The 27177-nt window shown below is 33.9% G+C and overlaps 1 protein-coding gene across 1 annotated transcript in view; it reads right to left on the reverse strand.

Annotated features, from left to right (window-relative positions):
• Window positions 1–826: 826 nt before the first annotated feature.
• LOC141348475 (uncharacterized) overlaps window positions 827–27177 on the reverse strand; it is a 52239-nt gene continuing 25888 nt past the window's right edge. The window contains 44 exon segments of the mRNA XM_073852770.1: window positions 827–1193; window positions 1336–1399; window positions 1520–1576; window positions 1705–1746; window positions 2007–3371; window positions 3502–3672; window positions 3779–3954; window positions 4062–4202; window positions 4343–4546; window positions 9952–10149; window positions 10298–10443; window positions 10551–10615; window positions 11654–11751; window positions 13689–14264; window positions 15304–15450; window positions 16045–16179; window positions 16441–16587; window positions 17067–17213; window positions 18234–18380; window positions 18569–18715; window positions 18951–19097; window positions 19286–19432; window positions 19655–19866; window positions 20280–20529; window positions 20718–20864; window positions 21100–21246; window positions 21435–21581; window positions 21807–21953; window positions 22538–22684; window positions 22877–23023; window positions 23238–23438; window positions 23441–23635; window positions 23837–23983; window positions 24364–24510; window positions 24608–24754; window positions 24902–25048; window positions 25244–25390; window positions 25490–25636; window positions 25737–25883; window positions 25983–26129; window positions 26230–26376; window positions 26477–26623; window positions 26724–26870; window positions 26971–27117. Of these exon segments, the coding sequence (XP_073708871.1) occupies window positions 1108–1193; window positions 1336–1399; window positions 1520–1576; window positions 1705–1746; window positions 2007–3371; window positions 3502–3672; window positions 3779–3954; window positions 4062–4202; window positions 4343–4546; window positions 9952–10149; window positions 10298–10443; window positions 10551–10615; window positions 11654–11751; window positions 13689–14264; window positions 15304–15450; window positions 16045–16179; window positions 16441–16587; window positions 17067–17213; window positions 18234–18380; window positions 18569–18715; window positions 18951–19097; window positions 19286–19432; window positions 19655–19866; window positions 20280–20529; window positions 20718–20864; window positions 21100–21246; window positions 21435–21581; window positions 21807–21953; window positions 22538–22684; window positions 22877–23023; window positions 23238–23438; window positions 23441–23635; window positions 23837–23983; window positions 24364–24510; window positions 24608–24754; window positions 24902–25048; window positions 25244–25390; window positions 25490–25636; window positions 25737–25883; window positions 25983–26129; window positions 26230–26376; window positions 26477–26623; window positions 26724–26870; window positions 26971–27117 (8057 nt within the window). The 3' untranslated portion in view covers window positions 827–1107.

A 27177-nucleotide genomic window follows, 5' to 3' on the forward strand; every position in this document is an offset into this window, starting at 1 on the left:
TTGATTTAGGCGCCGCTTTGGAATGCGCATGCAATATTGCCGCGAATACTCGTATATAGACTTTGTTTAATACTACTACTAATAATAATGATAATAAAAAATAATAATATTAAAAATTATTGTTCAAAGCATCCCGCGGGCCGTATTAGACGCCTTAGTGGGCCGTATTCGGCCCGCGGGCCGCATGTTTGACACCCCTGAGAGCCAGCCCTTTGAAACTGCAATCAATATTTGCATTAAAACATTGCCTGGGAGACCCGCTCTCTTTACAGCGCTAAGATAATAGATAATAGATTCTTGGCTGTGACTTTGAAATCATACTTGATATGTGCATCCCATGATAAATCAGATGCTATTTAAATTTCCAAGCAGTTTAGAAGTGGAGACTCATGTCTTGAAATTACTGGAGAAGGAGGAGAGGAGATGTTATCATCCCTCCTGGCACTAAATATCATATTGATGGTCATAGTTCCACTCATTGTCAGTGAAAATTCCTGTGCATCCCAGTCCAAGGCCTTCTGAGTAATGCCAAGTGAGGATCCCATCAAAAGCTCAGCGATTGTTAGCTCTTAAGCATATTACACAGGAATTATAGCTTGTAAATCCAAGCTATTTATATAGATGACAATAAGTAGAGGGGATGAAAGTCCCCCCTGTTAACACCAGCTGGAATAAGATAGGAGTAATACTATGAAATAAATGTAAAATAAAGAGGCATTTCATTTTTGGTGAAGCTGTAACATTATTATTATTATTATGTTTATTTATTTTAAATAATCACCATAGAACAGTATGATAAATGGCAAAGAAAAACACTTTCCAGAAAACATAAAGCTATTTCTCCAGATCTATATTATTGATGTAATTGTTCTGTTATAAATGAAAGTGCATGCCATCATGTCAACTGCAGCATTATATTAAAATGTAGACTTAATTAAATATTAGATCTGTAGAAGATTGTAAGCCATTATAATAGAAACATAAAAAACACTTCTTCCCAGAAATCAGTAACTAATAGTGCAGTTTACATAGTCGCAGTTTAGAAATCTTGTTTGGAAAGGCTGTTTAACATTTAATAAAGTAGATTATAGTTAATGAAGTAGCTGATTATGCATTCACAGTATCAGAGCCACTGGAGCTGTTTGAAGATGTAGCTTATGAGACAGCGCTGTTTTCAGATATGTTGTACACATCTGCAAATAGATATTTGCACATTATTTAAAATATTATTACATACTGTCAATAATGTTGACCTACTAAAACTATTTTGATTAAATGAAAGCCTGTATACTAAAATATGTAAACAATTGTATTCATTGTAATAGTTTGACTTACTTCTTCTCTGGAACCTTTGAAGTAAACCCTGTCCACTTGAAGATGACGGTCCTGCACTAGTACTCTGTAATTGAAAGATTTAAGGTATCAGCTGATATAAACTGAGCACATTTGTCATAACTGAAAAAAAAAAAGCCAACTGTAAAATCTCATGGATCATATGCATTTTTTTGCTGGCATTTACCCTGGTACGGTTAGAGCTGGTAACGTTCGAAAATGTTCCTGCCAGAGCCGCACGGATCTGCAACCATATATGACAAAATGAGTTAAAGCACTGAAGAAGTGCTAAATGACTATAAAATAATTTTAATAAAATGATTCTGACAAAATGGTTTGTCAAACTATCAAGCAACAAAAATCAATTCATACCTTGCTGTCTAAAAGCGTTCCAAACACCAAAATAAAGAATCCCTGCACAAATGATACAAATACATGAGGAAAATGTTATATGTAAAATACTAGTTGCTGTTTAAATATTATATATTAATAACAAGATAGGAAATAACTTATTTTGCATGAAAATATTTTGTTGTAAGGTTTTATAACGGATCGTTAGAATAACATAACAATAATTATAGCATTATTTGGATTACAGTTATTGCATTTAAATAAAGCACACAAAATATAACCTTAACATAAAGTCAAAATAAAAAGAGTAAAGAAAGTAGTACCTGCAGTGAATTGAGGAGTGCAAACACCACATGAATACCGAAGTCTTGTGACACCATGGTTCCAATTCCAAATCCCCATGTTAAACCAAAGATAGGAGTCAAAATGGCCACACATCTGGCAGTAACCACCAGGGCATGTTTCTCATCTGATTGAGTTGTGGTACCAACTCCTCTCCTTAACGTCTTGTACAGAACCACAATCAAAACCACAAGGTTTATGGCTACAATGGTGAGAGCTGGAATCACAAATGCCAACAGGGCCTTTGATTCCAACCAGTTCAGCCAGCATGCATTTCTTTTGGTAACATAATATTCAGGTCCAGCTGTTGATGCAACAGTGATGGACGCTATGAGCAAAGGTGCACCATAACCGACTATGAAGGCAATGACCATCATTTTAGTCCTTGACATTTGAGAAAAGACAATGACTGTACGGTAAAAGAGCAACAGCGCTGAAATTAACATCCAGAAGAAGAGAGCCAGGTAAAAAAAGTGCATGAAGAAAACCACTGGACTGCAGCGACCCACTGAGGTTGGCTGCTCACTTTCTGCGACCGCAGCTCCAATGATAAAACAGACATTTGCAATCAGCAGGGACACGGCAATGTTGACTATGGAGACATGTCGCATGTAGGATGTGTCATTTCTTGTCATTGACTTCCAAATGATAGTCTCAATAATCAGGCATATAATCAAACTGGCCATTGAAATAGATACACCAATGTAAGTTATATAGGCAATGGCTTCGTGATCAATGACAAACGGTGACATTAGGATTGAAAAAGAGGTTGTGTGGTTGCATTCACATGTAATCTTGCCAGTTTCGTTCCCGTTACTTATATAGGGCTTTGCTTCACATCCAGTTGAATCCCATGCATCGAGTTTGAAGTTCCAAAAGACACACTGAGGATTTCCCAAAGACTGATTAGTAATGTCAAATGCAAAAGATATGTTGTTAATCGTTTTGTTGTCAACCTTAACTACAACCACATCTCCATTAATGCGCACATCTGATGGGTTAGTGCCATTATTACTAATATTTCGAGTAGGTAGGATACTGTCAAGAGTTGTCAAGACTATAATGGTTATAGGAGTGTATATAGGAATCTCTGGTATCTGAATCTCAGTAGTTGAGTTTGGGAGGCTTGATATTCCACTATAAAAGGTGCTGTTTGTTACAGTTCTATTCAACTCAATTGAGGTTTCATTAATCCTAAAATTGGCATCTGTGAGACGGCTACTTATATTCTCAATAGCGCTCAGAAGTGCTGTGCTGGTATTATCTGTCCTGCTGTCATTGTTTAAATTTTTCCAGGTATCAATGGCAAAAGATGAAACAAGGATATCAACTGTTTTAAGGAAATTCTGGAAATGACAGAAAAAAATGTTTAGCAATTTTTAATAGGATGGGAAAACAAAGGTTTATCGTGATAAAGTTTTGATTAGCCAAAATTTGACTGACATCTTTTCTGCATATACACTGTAATGTACATACCTCCATCACAGGTTGACTAATGATAATTTTTTGTGAAACATCAGCGACTTTTACAAGTATTTCAACAATGGTTTGGACAGTCACAGCAGACTGTGTTATCTCTTGTGTATTGTTCTGTGTAGCAGTACTAAGGTCAGCCACAACATCTGGTATTTCCAGTGGGACCAAGTTCTAAATTACAAAGTAAAGAAGAAATGTAAATATCAGAAATGTAATGTTAATACAAAAGAAATGTAAATACCCCCACCCCCCCAAATAAATAGATGATGAAGATTACCTCAACTTTATTTTCAATGTTTTTGATAACTTGAAGTATACAGTCCCTGTATATTTCTGTCCATTCACTTGATCTACATTCATAAGTTATGGTGCCATCCTTGCCTTTTTCACAGGGTCCTGTCACAATTTTACCATTATTTCCATCTCCAAGCATTGTACTTTTACAGGGTAATTCTGGAGTAAAAAAAAAAAAATCAGAAAAAATAATTTATTTCTTTCAGAGGACTGAAACAGGTAAAAGAACATTATGCTGCATCGAAGTGTAAAAACTGAAAGTTTACCATCTTTTTTTTTCTCAACTGTGACTGTGCTCTGGCCATAAGAGAACTTTTGTAGTTCCAAGATCTTGAGTTGGCAAGTAAATTCTCTTTTTGTACAATCTGTACTCAGAATTTTATGCTTTAATGTGATGCATCCATTGTCTGATTCCATAAAAAGGAAAAAAAAAAACAGAATAAAAATTATAATAAAATACTAAAACATGGTAAATTCAACGTAACTTCAATCAATTTCAATTACTGAAAATTTTCTACAGTAACTTTTAAAAACAATATTTAATAACCTGGAGGTGTCACATAATCAGCAGGAGCTATTGGGGTCCACTCAACCTCATACTGTGATTCACAGCATGTCAGTTCCACAGTCCTTTCCGTACACTGAAACTGTCTCATTTTGTCACCCACTATGATATTGGGAAGTGGTTCAATACCTATATCTTGCCACTGAATGAAAGGTATTTCCCTGTCTATGATACATGCGTATCGACCTGCAAGTAAAAAAAACAAAAAAAAAAACAAAACACATTAAGAACACAACAAATTAACACAGAAACATGTGCCCCATTGCTAGGAGTTGCACAAACAATGTGTTCTAAAATCAGCTCAAAATATCAAACATGTTTGATATCCTGTGACTGGATGGAATTGAAATCGAGTCTGTGACTATGTGACTTTCTGTGAAATTGGTAAACTCTGACTGTCCAAAATCCACAGACTGGATCTGATTTCTGGCAACTAGCATTGACTCCTCCAAACTGCATAACAATAAATAATGTACTTTACATATTTTTCCATATAATGAAAGTAAATTGGTTTCCACAATGACAAAAAAGCACTGTGAAAGTTTCATAAACTTAGTTCATAAAACCTATATGCTATATAATCTAATAATCTTCCCCTCCACTGATCTCATTCAGCCCATTCATTTTAGTAAATATCTTAAATGTCAGTCTGCACATCTCACAGAGCTTTATTCAGTGGAACAAAATGATCAGAGGCTGTATTCGTCATTTTATCTTACCATTAGGAGCTATTAAGAGCTGTGTTTGTTTGTGTGTGTAGAAGATGATCAAATATCGTAGGCCTATATCTTTTCAAAAAGTCAATTAATATTCCACTATATTTACTTGGTTGTAACCAGTGATGGGAATAACGGCGCTATAAATAAATGGCGTTACTAATGGCGATTGTTTTTTCAGTAACGAGTAATCAACGGAATTACTGTTTCCCCCATTACAACGCCGTTACCGTTACTGACAATAAAATGCACGTTACTATAACTGAAAACACTGAAGCGGTTTTCATGCGAGCAGCGTCTCTCTCAGCCATAGGACCTCTCTTTCTCTGGGGTGTGTGTGTTCGGGGCGGGACACATAACCAGCGATGATGATTGGTGTGTCTGTAAACGTGATGTAACTGAAAACGCGACGATTGGCTTAGATTGAGTAAATTTCCATTGTTTGCCAATCAGAAGAGAGTAGAGATGTTCACACACAAGCACATGCACGGTCAGTCGCACACACCAACATCCAGGAGTCACAACGATGGCAAGTCCAACAAGTTAGCAAGGTAGCTTTCACAAACTGGAAGTATAAGCACTTTTCCCTCGCTGAGGTGAAAGGCAAAAATGTTTATGTAACGTGCAACTTATGCCCAGGAAAAAAGATTTTCTTTGCGTCGGTCTGTGCAATAAATAGGCATATTTAAAGTTCTAAACCATCTATTGTGCTTTATTGTTCCACTATAGTAATGAATGATAATATTTATAATATGTTGAATTTGATAGTTGTCTCTGACAACATTAAAATTGTGTAAATTAGTGTACAATGTTTTATATTTATTTTATAGTTATATTAAATTAGATTTTTTTTTTAAGTAACGCAATAGTTACTTTGCCTGGTAATTTGTTACTTTTATAATTATGTAACTCAGTTACTATTTGTGAGAAGTAACTACTAACTATAACTAATTACTTTTTTAAAGGTACGTGCCCAACACTGGTTGTGACACGGATTTGTTAAAGGGGTCCTATTATGCTTTTTCACTTTTTGAATTTTAGACAGTGTGTGCTGTGTATGTTTATCTACAAAGTTACAAATCTCAAAGTCCATTCCAAAGGGAGATATTTAGTTTAAAAAGTTGTTGTTAGTTGTTTTCCAGATGCAATGTCACATTGCAGTCCATTAGAATATTATTCAAATAAATCCCGCCTACGGAAATTCGAATCGTAAACGCGGAAATTCGAATCGTAAACACGAGCATTGACTACAGTGTCCGCGAACTGCTCCGGTAGCCGTGTTGGAGCCGCGCCATTGAAAAAGTAAAAGCCTCCTTTAGCGACCCAAGTTGTTTTGTAAGAAAAATATCCATGTTTAAAAAGTAAGAATCACTTGAATCTAGCTTGCGCAGTTGTACACAGAACTTGCTACTTTGGGAAGGGGCGTGGCAGGACTGAAACGCTGTCTGAGCTGTTCACCAATTGCAATGCAGTAGGACTGCTAACTAATCACAAGAAATTTAGTTTTTTGGAAGGTGGACCTTCATCAAACCCAGAACTAATCAAGCCATTTGTGCCAGCCTGGGGAGAAAGCTATTGTAATAACAGGCCCGTAGCCAGGGGGGGTTCTCGGGGTTCGAACGAACCACCCCATACTGTCAAAGGTCCATAATTTAAATACGTTTTTTTTTTAATAAACAAGGTTTTTTTTTAAATAACAACAACATTTAAAGCCATAAAAAGTATTAAATACCCTAATAAGTATAAAAGCCTTAATTATTAAAGATGTCATAAATTTGGGCAAAGAAAGACAAGAATCGCATTATGGATTAAATGTGCTAGTCATAAAGCGTGCCACACGGACCGTTTATCCGCTCGGATCACAGTTCAAACAGCAGCGGAGCGCAAATTCACATGAGCAGAAAAAATCATGCTTATTAAGATACCAACAGACATAGTCTAGTCCAGCACAAACATGCATGAGGAGTCACCAAAATGAAGTAGGCTTCATTTTTTTTAAATTGTCCACTTTTATAAAAAAAAAAAAAGACCCCCCCCCCCTTCTGGTAGGCTGACTACGGGCCTGAATAATGTAAATTATGTGAAAAATAATGCATTTTTCGAACCACCAAGCAAGAGAGCATGTTCTACTGCACTCCCAAAACAAAATAAAGACTTTGTAAAAGAGCATAATAGGACCCCTTTAAGATAATTATCCTTTAGGAATCTGCTGATGTTCACTGTAGAGCAGAGGTTCCCAACCACATTCCTGAAGTGGCCCCAACACTGCATGTTTTTCAGATCATCAGCTCATTAGTAGAGACTCCAAGCAAAGCCACTGGAAGGCAACTCTTTAACCTTTAGCCAAAAAAGCATAATGGCTAATGCTAACACCGCGGCTTTGGCGATACACAGGTGTCACGAATCCGGTCCGTGGCTTTCCACCCGCTCACCACCAGAGGTCGCCTTGCCACTCTATTGACATTCACGCTACACAGACCATTGCAATACACCCTGGACTACATTTCCCATGCTTCACCTCACTGATCATGTTCACAGGTGCATCCAATCAGATATAATTTTTTCTCGGTATAAATACGAGGAACTTCCTCTTTCAGACTGCAGAGTCTTGAATAGCGTTTAACACTCGTGTAGTGTTAGCTTCATTTATGGAGCCATTTCCCAAGTTTTCTTGTTCTAAATTTAGTCTTGTGTCTTTAGTTATTCATGTGTTAATTTCCCTGCTTGGTTATTATCGTCTTGTCTAGTTTGCCGTCTGCCTTGGATCTCTTGCTTGTCTGGATTACCCTTCGTCTTGCTGTTTCGGACTCTGTTTGCCCCTCGTATGAACTCTTGCCTGTCTATTTGGATTACCCGTTTGCCTAGCTCTTTGGATTATGTTCACCGCCGATCAACCCTCGCCTGTTTACGGTTTACTCTCATGTCTTGCCCGTACTGTACCTGTTTGTCTGTGTCTGACCCTGCTTGTTAATGATCATGTCTTTGTCTAATTCTAATAAAGCTTTGCATTTGGATCTGCCCGTTTCTCACTCACGTCTCTCTGTAACAGCAGGGAAGGAGACCAGAGGCCGTTGTATTTTTTTAATGGATGCTAATGGACACTAATATTTATCTAACCTTGATAAACTCATTTAAGGCAATATTACCAGCATATGTCACATTACTGTTTAATAAAAGATATGTAGTATTGTTTATTGTCTACAAATATTGATGTTTTCTTTTCTTTGGTTTTCAGGTTTAGACATTTTTGCTATTATGTGACCATATGCCTTATGTTGATATAATGCATTATAATGAATAAATTAATTATATTTTAATTTACGTTTTATATGTTGTTTAATGAAATTAAAATATGTTCTTTATGGCTTTTGAGTTTCAAAAAATTTGAAACTCAACTTGAAATGTGACTTGTGACTGCTGCCTATAATGATGAAGGCTTTTAATGACTAAAGATATATATATATATATATATATATATATATATATAAATATTTATATATATATATATATATATATATATTTATTTTTAACTAATAAAAATGTATTCTATGGCTTGCAGATTTCAACAAATTAGTTACATTTTTAGTGACTAGTATCATTGTTATGTATACCCAATCATGCTGTTTTTTTAATGAACAATAAAAACTAATCTTGAATTGCAGTGAGCAGTAAGTTAAAGCAATACGAGGTCTTTTTACTGTGCAATGTAAACGGTAACTGACTGTTGTAGAACTGTAAAAGCCAGCCAATGATGTCACTGCCATTGTATGATTGGTTGAGGTGCCTCGTGATCCAAGTTAGTGTTACGCTTTTTCCAATGGTAAGTACAGACCCACTCACCGCCCAATAATAAAACAATCTCTGCTTCAAGACCTAATATGGGTGTGTCAGACAAAGAAAAGGGAACATGGTTGGGAACCACTGCTCTACACTGTAAAAAGTTTTCACCAGATTCAACTTAAAAACCTAAGTTCAGCAGCTGCCTTAAGTTTTTAAGTTAAATCAGCTTAAAACTAGAAGTCATTTTAACTTATTACAATAAAAATTAGTTGATTTAACTTGTGAGTTGAAATGACTTAAGTTGATTTAACTTAAAATTTTAAGGCAGCTGCTAAACTTAAGTTTTTAAGTTGAAACTGGTGAAAACTTTTTACAGTGTAGTTAACAAAAATGTATACTTTAGATGGCAACTTCTTGGTTCTGCTAAAGAAAATTTTAATCAAATAATTTAATAAAAAAAAAAAAAAAACTAACTAACAGAACACTTAGTAATCTGGTAAGGCTGTGCACCCTGGGAATAACATTTATCAAATAAAAATGAAGTAATGATACAGTACTCAAAGAGTATGACATTAATAAAACATAGCGACCAGTAGGATAAAGTGTCCCATCATACAACTGAGTGTTGCGTTTGTCTGTGCTCTGGTAAGCTACTACATAAAAATATATAAGACCAGCTTTAAGAACTTAAAGTGGAAAAACTAAAAAATTCAGAAAATTGGATAGGACATGGGCAGGATTGAAGAGTCTATGATACTTGTTGTGGTTTTTTTTCTTTCTCTTTGTCATTTTATAATTTAATAGCCCAGATCCCTAGTCACTTTCACTATGTGCTCTATAGAAGAAAGAAACATTTTCATTTCTGACTGAACATAAACAACACAGAGTCTAAGTTGATCATAAACCTGAGCAAGCAAATACTGTAAATTCTAATCTCTGACTCTGAAATTTAAGTACAGACCAAATAAACAAAGGTAGACTGTTCCATAGCTCCTGACAGCCACAAAAGCACAATTGCCATATAGTTTTAATATTGACCTAGGAACAGTCAAACTGTAAGATATCATTGATAAGACAAAGGTATGTGTGACTCACCTTTGTCACGCTCATTGACGTTGTTAACAGTAAGAGTGCTACTGTCAGATGAAATGACATATTTATCATCGACTATTGTAGCATTTTGGTCTTTCACTGTCCATCTCATTGGACCCTCAACAGAACTGGGACGTGTACATTTCAGAGTCACATTGTGCAGAGGATACCATTTGTCCACAGTGGAAAGGTTTGCTGGTACTAAAAGTAAAAATAAACCTTATTTTATCCTTCTCATTTAAATTATAGCTTTGTTGGTCCTTTCAACACTTTACAAGCAATAATCATTATGAAAATATAAAAATTATAATACAAAAAAGAGTTAAGATTAGATATTGACCAGCCTTACCACTTTCAGCAAAATCATTTTCAGCTACAGGGAATCCTACAGATGTGAGAGTACCGGCGACCTTTGTGTTTGCTTTTGCAAATTCATTGCTGCTGAGGCTGCTGGATTTTGAATTAATTTGATAGTCTGCTATAATGCTACCAGACCTATAAAGCACCACAAAAACCAAAACAATGAGAACACAGTTTCAACAACACAACAGAGAAAAACCAAAATGGACTTTTGGAGTAAAAGTTTAGATCGTAGATTTTACCTGAAGCGAGTGACACTAACTGAATTTTTAACATAGAACTTCAAATCTCCATAACTTTTTTCAATCTGTAAAAAGAGAATTAAACCACTGTTAATTAGAAAGTGTACCTTACTATATCTAAAAAAAAAATGAAATAAAAGTATGTATTGTAGTTTGATGACATTAATCTGTGGCAAGAACCAGAAATGTATACTGTAGACTAAAAGTGCATTCATGCCATGTAATAAATACCATGATTATGAGATACCAACTTGTAAAAAGTGTTTACAATCCTCGTAGAACTTACAACTTGTAAAATGGGAATTTTCTGAGAGTTACAATTGTACCACCTCACCACCTCAGAATCATTGAGGCACTGTGTTTAGGCATTGATAGTGTGTTTATATTTTGAGTCCAAGGATGTGAACAGCTTCAAGAGGAACGTTATGTGTTGTCAATTACGAAATGGCGTGAAGGCAGCATAAGCATACAGAAAATTATCTTCATTACAAAATGAAAAGCAAACTCAGTCCATTTGCAAGTGTTTTACAAGTTACACCACTTCCTAATAAAAACAATAGTGTAGTCCCACCCCTAACACTGATTGACAAATTTTCGTGTAAGGCATTGAAAATTCAAATGCTAAAAGAATTGGGATTCCATTTAAGATTTGTCAGGTTATATGCGCAACACAGAGAGAGTGGAAAAAGCAGTCATGGTAATTAATATTGATATTGAAACATGACAGGCTCATAACTCATAAGACTTGTGAAATACATTTACAAATGGACTGGACTGTTCGCGAAAGTGAAAATTATTTACAATTGCGTTTGGATTATGTCACAATTTATGTGCCCACATATGGAAAACACGATTAAAAATTCAATTTGCAATTATCCTTCCATATAAAACAATCATTTTTAAATTACAGTAATAAACATATTTGCCTAAAAAAGTACTCAAAAGTATTTTTTATTTTTTTGCTTTGTATTACAACCTTGCATTATTCATTTGCTTGACTTCTAGAGGTCGGGAAGGGATTTTTTTTAATGATTATTATTTCTATTAAATGTTGTTAAGCATAAACTATTAATACATTTTATACACAAAATTAAAATACTCACCGCTAACTTAATTTGTTCAGCATAGTCATTGAACTTTTGACTAGTGGGAGTGTTGAGACTGATGTCAAAAGCTTTATTTATTTTCATGGACATCTTAACTGCAAATACAAAAAAAGTCAGTAACTTTTTAGTCACCATCAGCAGGACAAAGTAATGGTGGTGAATACCAAAAGTATGAATCAAATAGAATGATTCCTTACAGTATATTGATCAAAACAAATAATTCTTAGGTCAGTTGAATGCATCAACAGCTTTATGGAACAACAATAGCAATAACAATAATTAATATTAATTATTAATTAATTAAAGGGCCAAGCACAAAGAAGGCAAGACAAGTCATGCCAGCATGGCTGGCAGTATCAGACCAAATGCATAAATGAGCAATTAAAGACATATTAGACATGGCTGAAAAAACAAAAACAAATACAGTCACTATTAATAATAATGAAAGATTTATCACTGTCGACCAGTAGGTGTTGCTGTTATGAAATTGATGTGGTGTGGTCAGTGTGAGGTGATAATGGCACAAATTAAGTTTGGTGTCAATACGTGAAAACTCAGAGTCATTTTGGTATCATGCCTCACATTTGTTGCAGCGCTGTATGAATACGGTTTCATCTACTAAGATGAAATCCATAACTTTTTGTCTGCACAGTCTGAAGATGATATGACTCAATTGTAGGAGAAAATCAGACGAATGGTCCAGGCTGAGTTTGAAAAAGTATGTTTTTAACATAAATCAAAATGGCAGACAGAAAGTTTGGCCGACTATAGCAAAATTGTTGTCAGCATGACCCAGGGAATATTTTGAGACCAGTTTCATTACAATAACAAACAACTAATACCATCAAAAGTTACTAACAGTTTTGGAAATTTCATTATTGATAGTTAATGAATGGTTAATCACTCTCAACCAATAGGTGGCGCTGTTACCAAATTGATGGGGCGTGGTCAGTTAGAGGTAACAATGGCACATACAAAATTTGGTGTCAATATGTCAAAGCTTTTCAGAGATACAGCCTCAGATGCAGTTTGGCATCTTTCCAGCAAATTCATTGACACGCTAAACAAAAAGTGTTTCATATATTGACACAAAATTATAAGCAAAAATAGCAATTTTTCATATCTACTGACCACTAAGTGGTACAGTGCCGAAACACTGCAGGTAGCTAGGTTGTACCACACTGGCCGATACCGATTTTTGCATATCTCCTGACCTAGGTGGCACTGTGCCGAAACACTGCAGATAGCCTCATGTCATGCTCATGTCATGCTTAATACGCCTAACAATTACGAAGATATAGCCTCATATTAATTTTTGCATATCTTCATCAACATTATTCGAGAACGGTTTGACTAATCAACTTTTTCCATAACATTTTGCCAGCATGGTCTGAAGATGATCTGAGCCAATTTTGGTGAAAATCAGACAAACTGTCTAGGACAAGTTCAAAAAAGGTTTTTTGAACTATTAAAAAATTGCGAAAAAACTAAACCCTACAATTTTTAAATTGTGGTGTCTATTTGACTTGGTATGAGCCAAAGAATCAGACCTTCAAATCAGACCTTAAAAAATTTTCCTTCTAGACCTTACAGTTCAAAAGTTATTAGCATAAACATGAGTGAAATTAAGACAAGTGGTGGTGCCAGAATTTGCATTAGAGACTTCAAACTTGCGATGATTAATGTTGAGACTGTCCCCTATCTGTGTGCCAGATTTCATAACTTTCACGCAAGCAGTTCTATGGGCTGCCATAGACTCAAAAGTGGAAGAAGAAATGAAAACGGAAGAAGAAGAAGAAGAAGAAGAAGAAGAAGAAGAAGAAGAAGAAGAAGAAGAAGAAGAAGAAGAAGAAGAAGAAGAAGAAGAAGAAGAAGAAGAAGAACGCCAATGGATACAATAGGTCACCTTCTGTGCTTGGCCCCTAATAATAATAATAGTAATACAGCAACAGTAATGATACTATCTCTTTTTTTTGGCAGGCACTGTTGAAAGATTAGATTCATTCGTGGTATTTTTTTATTTTTTACATACCTGCTGTAATAGTTTCAGGTGCTGTAGTAGTTGTAGTGGGTGCTTGTAGAATTGTGGAGGCTACTGTAGTTGTTGTAGGTGCTTTAGTTGTTGTGGGTGCTATAGTTGTTGTAGTTGTTGTAGGTGCTTTAGTTGTAGTTGTTGTAGGTGCTTTAGTTGTAGTTGTTGTAGGTGCTTTAGTTGTTGTAGTGGTTTTGGGTGCTATAGTTGTTGTAGGTGCTGTAGTTGTTGCAGTGGTTGTGGGTGCTATAGTTGTTGTAGGTGCTATAGTTGTTGAAGTGGTTGTGGGTGCTATAGTTGTTGTAGGTGCTATAGTTGTTGCAGTGGTTGTGGGTGCTATAGTTGTTGTAGGTGCTGTAGTTGTTGCAGTGGTTGTGGGTGCTATAGTTGTTGTAGGTGCTATAGTTGTTGAAGTGGTTGTGGGTGCTATAGTTGTTGTAGGTGCTGTAGTTGTTGCAGTGGTTGTGGGTGCTATAGTTGTTGTAGGTGCTATAGTTGTTGCAGTGGTTGTGGGTGCTATAGTTGTTGTAGGTGCTATAGTTGTTGCAGTGGTTGTGGGTGCTATAGTTGTAGCAGCTGATGAAAAAAATATGTCAAAAAATACAGTCAATGGCTACTGTCAACTATTTGGTTAACAACAATCCTCTTTTGTGGGGTAAATGTTGACAGAATTTTTATTTTTGAGTGCTTATATTTGGCAGCTAATCGACAACAAATAGACAATGGAGGCAATAGTGTTAATGCTGCCCCTACTAGCTCTGGATCAGCCGGAATGTTGATGGAATATGGAGTGCAATGCAATTTATTAATACATAAATGTATTAATGTATTAAAATGTCTTTGGTTGACATTTGTGATTTTAATAACTTGCACAGATCCTCTGTGATAAAAAACATGCTCTGGGATGAAAAATAATTATGTTGGCAAAACTTGGCATTCTAATAATTGTAAAAAGCTTTTATTATACAGTATGTGTGTTATCATCAAATGTATTTTGCAGTATATCAGTTGAAACGATGATTCCAATAATAAAATTAATAAATAAATAAACAAACAGTTAAAGGTGCACCAACTAATGAAATGTTTATAGGAAAGTTTTATGTCTGTTACATTATGTCTCAACATATTCGTCCACATCTATAGTGAAAGGAAGTGTAAAAGTAAAAGGTAAAAATTAAATTTATTAACTCTAGATAATAATATAAGTTTAGGGTAAACAAATCTACACACACACACAAAAAAAACCCATTAACATTTTAAAAACTAAGATTGTTATTTCAACAACAAAAACTGAAACTTTATGAATTTGTATAACTTCCCAATTAAAATCTAAATTTCAATTTCAACACATACTGTTTTATTGTAAATTATTTTTAATTATCATTTTCAACAATTATAATATAACTGTTATTATATAAAATATGATTTTTTATGTTATTTTGGAGAAGTTACCATTAAAATGCAAACGAAGCAATATATTTAAATAATTTACTGAAAAGACACATACTCAGTCAAATATGCAGTCAACAAATGCAATCTATAGAGGATGCAGCCTTTAAAATGAAACACAGCTCAAGACAGTTAGAGAATACACAGAAATGACAACACAACGTACCTGAACATGGGTTATTAATGCTGATGGGGAGACTTGGGTTTGTTGCAGTGAATCCATTCAGACATGAGCAACTGTAATTGCCCATTTCATTTGTGCAGATGGAATTTGGCCCACATACAGATGGACTGAACAGACATTCATCTATGTCTATGAAACAAAAATTGAAAAGAAGATTCATTAAAAGTTATTCATAAAAAAACTCCACAAGGCATTCAAAACATCTATAAAGGGGTATACAGAGATATTAATAGTATATAAAGATGTTAAGATGCAGGCGAGCATTTGTCTGCTCATTTAGGCTGGCCAGGTAAAACGAGCACAGGGAGCCTCTGGGCTTTTCTGCTCCTGTTCCAGGCATAGTAATAGTACAGCAGGTGAGTCCTTGCTGATCAGTAAATGGTCCCTTACGTTTGGTAGTATAAAACACTCGGACAACAAAGAAGAAACGCTGGAAATAGACTTTAATAATAAACTAGCAGACACATACCAAACAAACAACGAGAATGGACAGAGACAAAGGAAGAATTAAGGGTAAAGCAAACAAAGGAATTGATGAGTTAATTAACAAGACACAGGTGGATGAAATGGGGTCTAGCGATAACTCAGGAAAACTAGGTCACAGGGAGCAGAACTTAAAACCAATGAAAACCACAGAACAGACTAGACATAAAGGTTACACTTTAAAGAAAGATTTATGCAGTGTAAATAGTAACTGTTCAGAGCTTCAGCTGTCAATCATACCTTTGCATGGGTTACTGTGGTTTGAGTTTGTTGAATTATATCCACTCATGCATGAGCAATTGTGACTCCCAACAGTGTTGTTGCAGATTGAGTTTGGACCACAGACATCTGATATCTCAACACATTCATTCACATCTATATTGAAATAACATTTCAGACAAACATAAGAGTTTACAGTTTGTCTCACTCATACATACTATACATAAAGATCAACTCATTCTTTGAGTATCCTTACAATCTAATGCTCCATTTACAAGTAGAAAACCAATTAAATCTCATACCTGGCATTAAAAACATAATTATTTAATTCAACAAAACTGATTGGACTAATGGTGTGGAAAAATATCTAGTTTATTATTGATTGTTATAGTACACAGATCTGAACACAGAATGTACCTCTGCATGTGTTACTGATGTTGATGCGGAGACTTGAGTTTGTTGCAGTGAATCCATCCAGACATGAGCAATTGTAACTTCCAAGTTCATTTGTACAGTTGGCATTTGGACCACATACAGATGGATTGAAAAAACATTCGTTTATATCTGCAAGGGAAGAACAGAATATTTTAACAATAAACAATTTATTGTTAACATAATTATAACAGTAGTAACATTTTTGAATATCTAATATAAAATAATTCATTGTGAAAAGATTTTTAAATCTTTATTTAAAAAGAGAGAAAAAAATGTAATAAATAAAATGTGATTACATTAAGGGCAAAATGTTAAAAAAAATTCTATCAACAATAACTATCAAACACTACTAAACTAGATGTTTAAATATATGAGAGGTCATGCTACTCTGTCTGTATCATGTCCATATTCAAAAGTACAGCATGTTCCATGGGTGTCTATTTGTTTTTATATCACTAAAATACACATTTTTATATAACACTAAACAAACTTTCACCAACAATGTTACTTTTGACACTGTATTACAAAGAAAAAATATTATTTATGCCTGTCATTCCTCAATTTCTTTGACATGCACTTGAACTATGAGAAATACCTGTCAATCTTACCTTCACATGTGTTACTGCTGTTTATAGGGAGGTTTGGATCTGTTACATTATATCCATTCTTGCACGAGCAATTGTGACTCCCAATAGTGTTGTTGCAGATTGAGTTTGGACCACAGATGTATGGTATCTTAACACATTCATCCACATCTATTTTTTTTATAAAAAGAGAGAGAGAGAGCGATTAGACAAAACCAAATGACCAACCAAGTGTCTTTTGGTGTAGTGTGAATTGGCATTTAAGGGCTACAATGTTGTAGAATTCTACAATTCAAAGCTGCATTTCTAAAATGAAAATTGAACACACTGTTTATTTTATTGAAATCACTTGTTTCTTCTTTCGAAATCTTTATTTAAAAAGAGTAAAAATGTTATTAAATAAAATGTAATTGTATTAAAGGCAAAATGTAAAAAAAAAACCTCTATCAACACTATCAAACACTATTAATTTTATTATATGTGACCCTGGACCACAAAACCAGTAATAAGGTTAAATTTTACAAAACTGACATATATACATCATGTAAAAGCTCAATAAATACGCTTTCTATTGATGTATGGTTTGTTAGGATAGGACAATATTTGGCCGAGATACATCTATTTTAAAATCTAAAATCTAAGGGTGCAAAAAATCAAAATACTGAGAAAATCACCTTTAAAGTTCTTCAAATTAAGTTCTTAACAATGCATATTACTAATCAAAAATTACATTTGGATAGGTTTACAGTAGGAATTTTACAAAAAAATCTTCATGGAACATGATCTTTACTTAATTTCCTAATGATTTTTGACATAAAAGAAAAATCAATAATTTTGACCCATACAATGTATTTTTGGCTATTGCTACAAATATACCCCAGCGACTTAAGACTGGTTTTGTGGTCCAGGGTCACATATATAGTTAACCAGATGTTTAAAGATATGAGAGGCCATGCAACACTGTCTATATCATGTCCATATTCAAAATTCAGCATGACTCATGTGTGTCTAATTGTTTTTACATAATAAAAATATTATTTTTTTCTAAACACTAAACAAACTTTCACCAACAATGTTACTGTTGACACTGTATTAAACAGAAACAAACTAACAAAAAATTAACTTCATGCCAGTCATTCCTCATTTTCTCTGTCATGCATTTGTACAATGAGAAATACCTGTCCATCTTACCTTCACATGTGTTACTGCTGTTTATATGGAGGTTTGGATCTGTTACATTATATCCTCTCATGCATGAGCAATTGTAACTCCCAACGGTGTTGTTGCAGATTGAGTTTGAACCACAGATGTCTGATATCTCAACACATTCATTCACATCTATATTAAAAGGAAATTATAGGAAAAATAAGTTTGTTTCACTCATATGTGAAGGTCAACTTATTTTTTGACATCTTTAAAATAGAGTGCTTCATTTACAAAATGAAATCCAAAGTAAAACTAAATTGAACAAACTCTAGCTAATTATTCAAAGTTAGAGTAAACACAAATCTAAATATAAAATGTACCTCTACATGTGTTACTGATGTTGATGCGGAGACTTGAGTTTGTTGCAGTGAATCCATCCAGACATGAGCAATTGTAACTTCCCATTTCATTTGTGCAGTTGGCATTTGGACCACATACAGATATACTGAACAGACATTCATTTATATCTGTAGGGAAAAACACAATATTATTACAATAAGCAATTATTTAAAAACAGTTTAATTTCATGAAATTGTAACAACATAATTTCAGCCCACACTCTGATGGTGAGTCAAAACATTTATGAATGTCTATTATATAAAATAATTGATAGTGAATGTTTACAGTTGACAGAAGATTAAGGCAATACTAACAGTAACAGTATGACAGTAATAGCTTCAAAGCATCAGCTGTCAATCATACCTTCACATGTGTTATTGCTGCTTATAGGGTGGTTTGATTGTGTTACATTATATCCACTCATGCATGAGCAATTGTAACTCCCAACAGTGTTGTTGCAGATTGAGTTTGGACCACAGATGTTTGACATCTCAACACATTCATCCACATCTATATTAAAAGAAAGTTATAGAAAAAATAAACTTGTTTCACTCATATGTGAAGGTCAACTTATTCTTTGACATCTTTACAATAGAATGCTTTATTTACAAAATGAAATCCAAAGTAAAAATCAATTGAACAAAGTCTAGCTAATTATTCAAAGTTAGAGTAAACACAAATCTAAATATAAAATGTACCTCTACATGTGTTACTGATGCTGATGCGGAGACTTGAGTTTGTTGCAGTGAATCCATTCAGACATGAGCAATTGTAACTTCCCATTTCATTTGTGCAGTTGGCATTTGGACCACATACAGATAAACTGAACATACATTCGTTTATATCTGTAGGGAAGAACACAATATTACAATAAGCAATTATTTAAAACAGTTTGATTTTAATATAGTTATAACCGTATGACTTTGGCCCACACATTGACAGTGAGTTAAAACAATTAAGAATATCTAATATTAAACAATTAATTGTGAAAGGTTACAGTTGACAGAGGATTACGGCAATACAAACAGTAACAGTAAGACAGTAAGAGCTTAATTTGTCAATCATACCTTCACATGTGTTACTGCTGTTTATAGGGAGGTTTGGATCTGTTACATTATATCCACTCATGCACGAGCAATTGTAACTCCCAATAGTGTTGTTGCAGATTGAGTTTGGACCACAAATGTATGGTATCTTAACACATTCATCCACATCTATTTTTTTTTATAAAAAGAGAGAGAGAGAGCGATTAGACAGAACCAAATGACCAACCAAGTGTCTTTTGGTGTAGTGTGAATTGGCATTTAAGGGTTACATTGTTGTAGAATTTTACAATTCAAAGCTGCATTTCTAAAATGAAAATTTAACACACTGTTTATTTTATTGGAATCACTTGTTTCCTTTTTAAAATCTTCATTTAAAAAGAGTAAAAATGTTATTAAATAAAATGTAATTGTATTAAAGGCAAAATGTTAAAAAAAAAACCTATCAACACTATCAAACACTATTAATTTTATTATATATAGTTAACCAGATGTTTAAAGATATGAGAGGCCATGCTACACTGTCTATATCATGTCCATATTCAAAATTCAGCATGACTCATGTGTGTCTAATTGTTTTTACATAATAAAAATATTATTTTTTTCTAAACACTAAACAAACATTCACCAACAATGTTACTGTTGACACTGTATTAAACAGAAACAAACTAACAAAAAATTAACTTCATGCCAGTCATTCCTCATTTTCTCTGTCATGCATTTGTACAATGAGAAATACCTGTCTATCTTACCTTCACATGTGTTATTGCTGTTTATATGGAGGTTTGGATCTGTTACATTATATCCTCTCTTGCACGAGCAATTGTGACTCCCAATAGTGTTGTTGCAGATTGAGTTTGGACCACAGATGTCTGATATCTCAACACATTCATTCACATCTATATTAAAAGGAAATTATAGGAAAAATAAGTTTGTTTCACTCATATGTGAAGGTCAACTTATTTTTTGACATCTTTAAAATAGAGTGCTTCATTTACAAAATGAAATCCAAAGTAAAACTAAATTGAACAAACTCTAGCTAATTATTCAAAGTTAGAGTAAACACAAATCTAAATATAAAATGTACCTCTACATGTGTTACTGATGTTGATGCGGAGACTTGAGTTTGTTGCAGTGAATCCATCCAGACATGAGCAATTGTAACTTCCCATTTCATTTGTGCAGTTGGCATTTGGACCACATACAGATATACTGAACAGACATTCATTTATATCTGTAGGGAAAAACACAATATTATTACAATAAGCAATTATTTAAAAACAGTTTAATTTCATGAAATTGTAACAGCATAATTTCAGCCCACACTCTGATGGTGAGTCAAAACATTTATGAATGTCTATTATATAAAATAATTGATAGTGAATGTTTACAGTTGACAGAAGATTAAGGCAATACTAACAGTAACAGTATGACAGTAATAGCTTCAAAGCATCAGCTGTCAATCATACCTTCACATGTGTTATTGCTGCTTATAGGGTGGTTTGATTGTGTTACATTATATCCACTCATGCATGAGCAATTGTAACTCCCAACAGTGTTGTTGCAGATTGAGTTTGGACCACAGATGTTTGACATCTCAACACATTCATCCACATCTATATTAAAAGAAAGTTATAGAAAAAATAAACTTGTTTCACTCATATGTGAAGGTCAACTTATTCTTTGACATCTTTACAATAGAATGCTTTATTTACAAAATGAAATCCAAAGTAGAAATCAATTGAACAAAGTCTAGCTAATTATTCAAAGTTAGAGTAAACACAAATCTAAATATAAAATGTACCTCTACATGTGTTACTGATGCTGATGCGGAGACTTGAGTTTGTTGCAGTGAATCCATTCAGACATGAGCAATTGTAACTTCCCATTTCATTTGTGCAGTTGGCATTTGGACCACATACAGATATACTGAACAGACATTCGTTTATATCTGTAGGGAAGAACACAATATTATTACAATAAGCAATTATTTAAAACAGTTTGATTTTAATAGAGTTATAACCGTATGGCGTTGGCCCACACATTGACAGTGAGTTAAAACAATTAAGAATATCTAATATTAAACAATTAATTGTGAAAGGTTACAGTTGACAGAGGATTACGGCAATACAAACAGTAACAGTAAGACAGTAAGAGCTTAATTTGTCAATCATACCTTCACATGTGTTACTGCTGTTTATAGGGAGGTTTGGATCTGTTACATTATATCCACTCATGCACGAACAATTGTAACTCCCAATAGTGTTGTTGCAGATTGAGTTTGGACCACAAATGTATGGTATCTTAACACATTCATCCACATCTATTTTTTTTTATAAAAAGAGAGAGAGAGAGAGCGATTAGACAGAACCAAATGACCAACCAAGTGTCTTTTGGTGTAGTGTGAATTGGCATTTAAGGGTTAAATTGTTGTAGAATTTTACAATTCAAAGCTGCATTTCTAAAATGAAAATTTAACACACTGTTTATTTTATTGGAATCACTTGTTTCCTTTTTAAAATCTTCATTTAAAAAGAGTAAAAATGTTATTAAATAAAATGTAATTGTATTAAAGGCAAAATGTAAAAAAAAAAACTCTATCAACACTATCAAACACTATTAATTTTATTATATATAGTTAACCAGATGTTTAAAAATATGAGAGGCCATGCTACACTGTCTATATCATGTCCATATTCAAAATTCAGCATGACTCATGTGTGTCTAATTGTTTTTACATAATAAAAATATTATTTTTTTCTAAACACTAAACAAACGTTCACCAACAATGTTACTGTTGACACTGTATTAAACAGAAACAAACTAACAAAAAATTAACTTCATGCCAGTCATTCCTCATTTTCTCTGTCATGCATTTGTACAATGAGAAATACCTGTCTATCTTACCTTCACATGTGTTACTGCTGTTTATAGGGAGGTTTGGATCTGTTACATTATATCCACTCATGCACAAGCAATTGTGACTCCCAATAGTGTTGTTGCAGATTGAGTTTGGACCACAGACGTTTGACATCTCGAAACATTCATCCACATCTATATTAAAAAGAAGGTACAGAAAAAAGAGTTTGGGTCACTCATACATATGTGAAGATCAACTCAATCTTTAACATCTCTACAAAAGTATGCTTGATTTACAAAAATGAAAAATAAAGTATAAAACACACTGAACAATTCGAACTATTTATTAAAGGTAATAGTAAACGCAAATTTAAATATAAAATGTACCTCTACATGTGTTGTTGATGCTGATGCGGAGACTTGAGTTTGTTGCAGTGAATCCATCCAGACATGAGCAATTGTAACTTCCAATTTCATTTGTGCAGGTGGAATTTGGACCACATACAGATGGACTGAACAGACATTCATTTATATCTATAAAAAGAAGAAAGTACATCTATAAATACATCTATACAAGGAGTACACAAATTAAGCTGAAATCTGGATCCTGAAATATTATATTTGGAATGAGAACTTAAAAAATCAGCAAAATAATGATTAAAGAAAAAAAAAGTAAATTATGCAATAACTAAAAGATGAAAATGACTTGCAAACAGTGATGTAGAATATCATATGAACCAAAACTGACCAGCGCATGGGTTGTCTTTACTAATAACTGTATTTCCATCACTGACATTATATCCAACCCAACAAAAGCACGAGAAGCTTCCGTTGTAATTGTAACAGTCAGATTGTGGCCCACACACTGACACTGAGTCAAGACATTCATGAATATCTGAAATAAAATTAAATTGGATAAATTGAAAGATTACAGTTAAAGGGATATTCATGCAGAGCAAATAGTAACAAACTGTTCATTGTTTCAGCTATCAATCATACCTTTGCATGGGTTATTGCTGTTTATGGGGAAGTTTGAGTCTGTTACATTATATCCATTCATGCATGAGCAATTGTGACTCCCAACAGTGTTGTTGCAGATTGAGTTTGGACCACAGATGTTTGACATCTCAACACATTCATTCACATCTGTATTAAAAGACGAGGAAAATAACTCATACTTTGAGTATCCGTATAATCTAATGTTTCAATTACAATATTATGTCCAAAACAGGAACACTGAAACTTTATAATGCTGGCATTTAGTTTAATAAAACTGATTGGACTCATGTTGTGTAAAAGAATCTAGTTTTTTATTCAATGTTTAAATACACAAATAGCTGAACATACCTCTACATGTGTTATTGATGTTGATGCGGAGACTTGAGTTTGTTGCAGTGAATCCATCCTGACATGAGCAATTGTAACTTCCTATTTCATTTGTGCAGTTGGCATTTGGACCACATACAGATGGACTGAACAGACATTCATCTATATCTATGAAAAAAATATTAGGGTTATCATTTAAAAACAGTTTTCATTAACACAAACACCTAAAAACGTGAAAGGCATTTGTTATCTCATGGAAGTCAACTGTCTATAAAAAGGAGAACCTAAACCAGTAAACTTAACCAGAAATGATCTTCAAGAATAAATCAATAATTTCAACAAGTCCAAATTGCTTGTACAAATAAAGAATATTTGGAACACACTAGTATAAATCTAAGAATTCATGAATGCCAATTTTTATGTATATATAATGATTATTAATATATTTAATAAAGACATATTTGAAATTAAATTGCAATCTGAAGATGACATCTCTTTGAGCAGTTTTCAATAAATAGTACCTCAAAATTATGACTGAGAGTACTTACCGATACATGGATTACTTTTGGAAACATTTTTATTTACATCTGTGGTGTTAAATCCGTCCCAACAAAAGCATGAGAAGCTTCCGTTATAATTGTAACAGTGAGAGTTTGGTCCACACACTGATTCTGGGTCATGACATTCATAAATATCTGAAATAAAATAATTGATAAAGGGACAGATTACAGTTGGCAGAAAATGAAGTCAGTATAAACAGTTACTGTTCAAAACCTCAGCTGTCAATCATACCTTTGCATGTGTTATTGCCACTTATAGGGAGGTTTGGATCTGATACGTTATATCCACTTATGCACGAGCAATTGTAACTCCCAATAGTGTTGCTGCAGATTGAGTTTGAACCACAGACATCTGGTATCTCAACACATTCATCCACATCTTACGGGGAAAAGAACAGTTTAGGTGATTCATACATATGTAAATACATGAGAATAATGGGAATGATAATGCTTAATTTACAAAAATGACAACCAAAAGCTTATTATTCAAGGTTAGAGTAAACACAAATCTAAACATAAAATGTACCTCTACATGTGTTATTATTACTGATGGGAAGACTTGAGTTTGTTGCAGTGAATCCATCCGGACATGAGCAATTGTAACTTCCAATTTCATTTGTGCAGTTGGAATATGGACCACATACAAATAGGCGGAGCAGACATTCATCTATATCTAGAGGGGAAAAACAAATGTATACATATATTACAGGTATAAAGAGCTAAAATCATGAAAGCCATCTGGTATCTAAAAACATTTATCTACTTCTATCTTTGAGTAACATCTCTTAGGATACTAGAATTAGACTAGAATAACAGAATTACTCCTTTGTCATGATTTCGTACTATGAGAATTAGCTGTCAATCATACCTTCACATGTGTTATTGCTGTTTATAGGGAGGTTTGGGTCTGTTACATTATATCCACTGTTGCACGTGCAATTGTAACTCCCAATAGTGTTGTTGCAGATTGAGTTTGGACCACAAATGTCTGATATCTCAACACATTCATCCACATCTATAAAAATAATTGATAAGGTGAAAGGTTACAGTTGAAGGAAGATTCAGGCAGTACTGATTATAACAAACTTTTTTGAGCTTTTGCTGTCAATCATACCTTTGCATGGGTTATTTCTGCTTACAGGGAGGTTTTGATCTGTTACGTTATATCCACTCATGCACGAGCAATTGTAACTCCCAACAGTGTTGTTGCAGATTGAGTTTGAACCACAGATGTCTGGTATCTGAATACATTCATCCACATCTATATAAAATAATTGGTAAAGTAAAAGTTTATAGTTGATGGAAGCTTTGGTCAGTACAAATAATAACAAAATGTTCTGAGCTTGTGATGTCAATCTTACCTTCACATGTGTTATTGTTGCTTATAGGGAGGTTTGGATCTGTTACATTATATCCACTCATGCACGAGCAATTGTAACTCCCAAAGGTGTTGTTGCAGATTGAGTTTGAACCACAAATGTCTACTATCTCAATACATTCATCCACATCTATAAAAAAAATTGGTAAAGTGAAAGCTTACAGTTGAAAGAAGATTTGAGCAGTAGAAATAATAACAAACTGTTTTGAGCTTGTGATGTCAATCTTACCTTCACATGTGTTATTGCTGCTTATTTGGAGGTTTGGGTCTGTTACGTTATATCCTCTCTTGCACGAGCAATTGTAACTCCCAACAGTGTTGTTGCAGATTGAGTTTGAACCACAAATGTCTACTCTCTCAATACATTCATCCACATCTATAAAAAATAATTGGTAAAGTGAAAGCTTACAGTTGAAAGAAGATTGGAGCAGTACAAATAATAACAAACTGTTTTGAGCTTGTGATGTCAATCTTACCTTCACATGTGTTATTGCTGCTTATTGGGAGTTCTGGATCTGTTACATTATATCCACTCATGCATGAGCAATTGTGACTCCCAACAGTGTTGTTGCAGATTGAGTTTGAACCACAGATGTCTGGTATCTGAATACATTCATCCACATCTATATAAAATAATTGGTAAAGTAAAAGTTTACAGTTGATGGAAGCTTTGGGCAGTACAAATAATAACAAAATGTTCTGAACTTGTGATGCGAATCTTACCTTCACATGTGTTATTGTTGCTTATAGGGAGGTTTGGATCTGTTACATTATATCCACTCATGCATGAGCAATTGTGACTCCCAACAGTGTTGTTGCAGATTGAGTTTGAACCACAGATGTCTGGTATCTGAATACATTCATCTACATCTATATAAAATAAATGGTAAAGTAAAAGTTTACAGTTGATGGAAGCTTTGGGCAGTACAAATAAAAACAAAATGTTCTGAGCTTGTGATGTCAATCTTACCTTCACATGTGTTATTGTTGCTTATAGGGAGGTTTGGATCTGTTACATTATATCCACTCATGCACGAGCAATTGTGACTCCCAACAGTGTTGTTGCAGATTGAGTTTGAACCACAGATGTCTTGTATCTGAATACATTCATCTACATCTATATAAAATAATTGGTAAAGTAAAAGTTTACAGTTGATGGAAGCTTTGGGCAGTACAAATAATAACAAAATGTTCTGAGCTTGTGATGTCAATCTTACCTTCACATGTGTTATTGTTGCTTATAGGGAGGTTTGGATCTGTTACATTATATCCACTCATGCATGAGCAATTGTGACTCCCAACGGTGTTGTTGCAGATTGAGTTTGAACCACAAATGTCTACTATCTCAATACATTCATCCACATCTATAAAAAATAATTGGTAAAGTGAAAGCTTACAGATGAAAGAAGATTGGAGCAGTACAA

Source organism: Garra rufa, chromosome 13 (assembly GCF_049309525.1).
Source record: "Garra rufa chromosome 13, GarRuf1.0, whole genome shotgun sequence".
NCBI classification, from domain to species: Eukaryota; Metazoa; Chordata; class Actinopteri; order Cypriniformes; family Cyprinidae; genus Garra; species Garra rufa.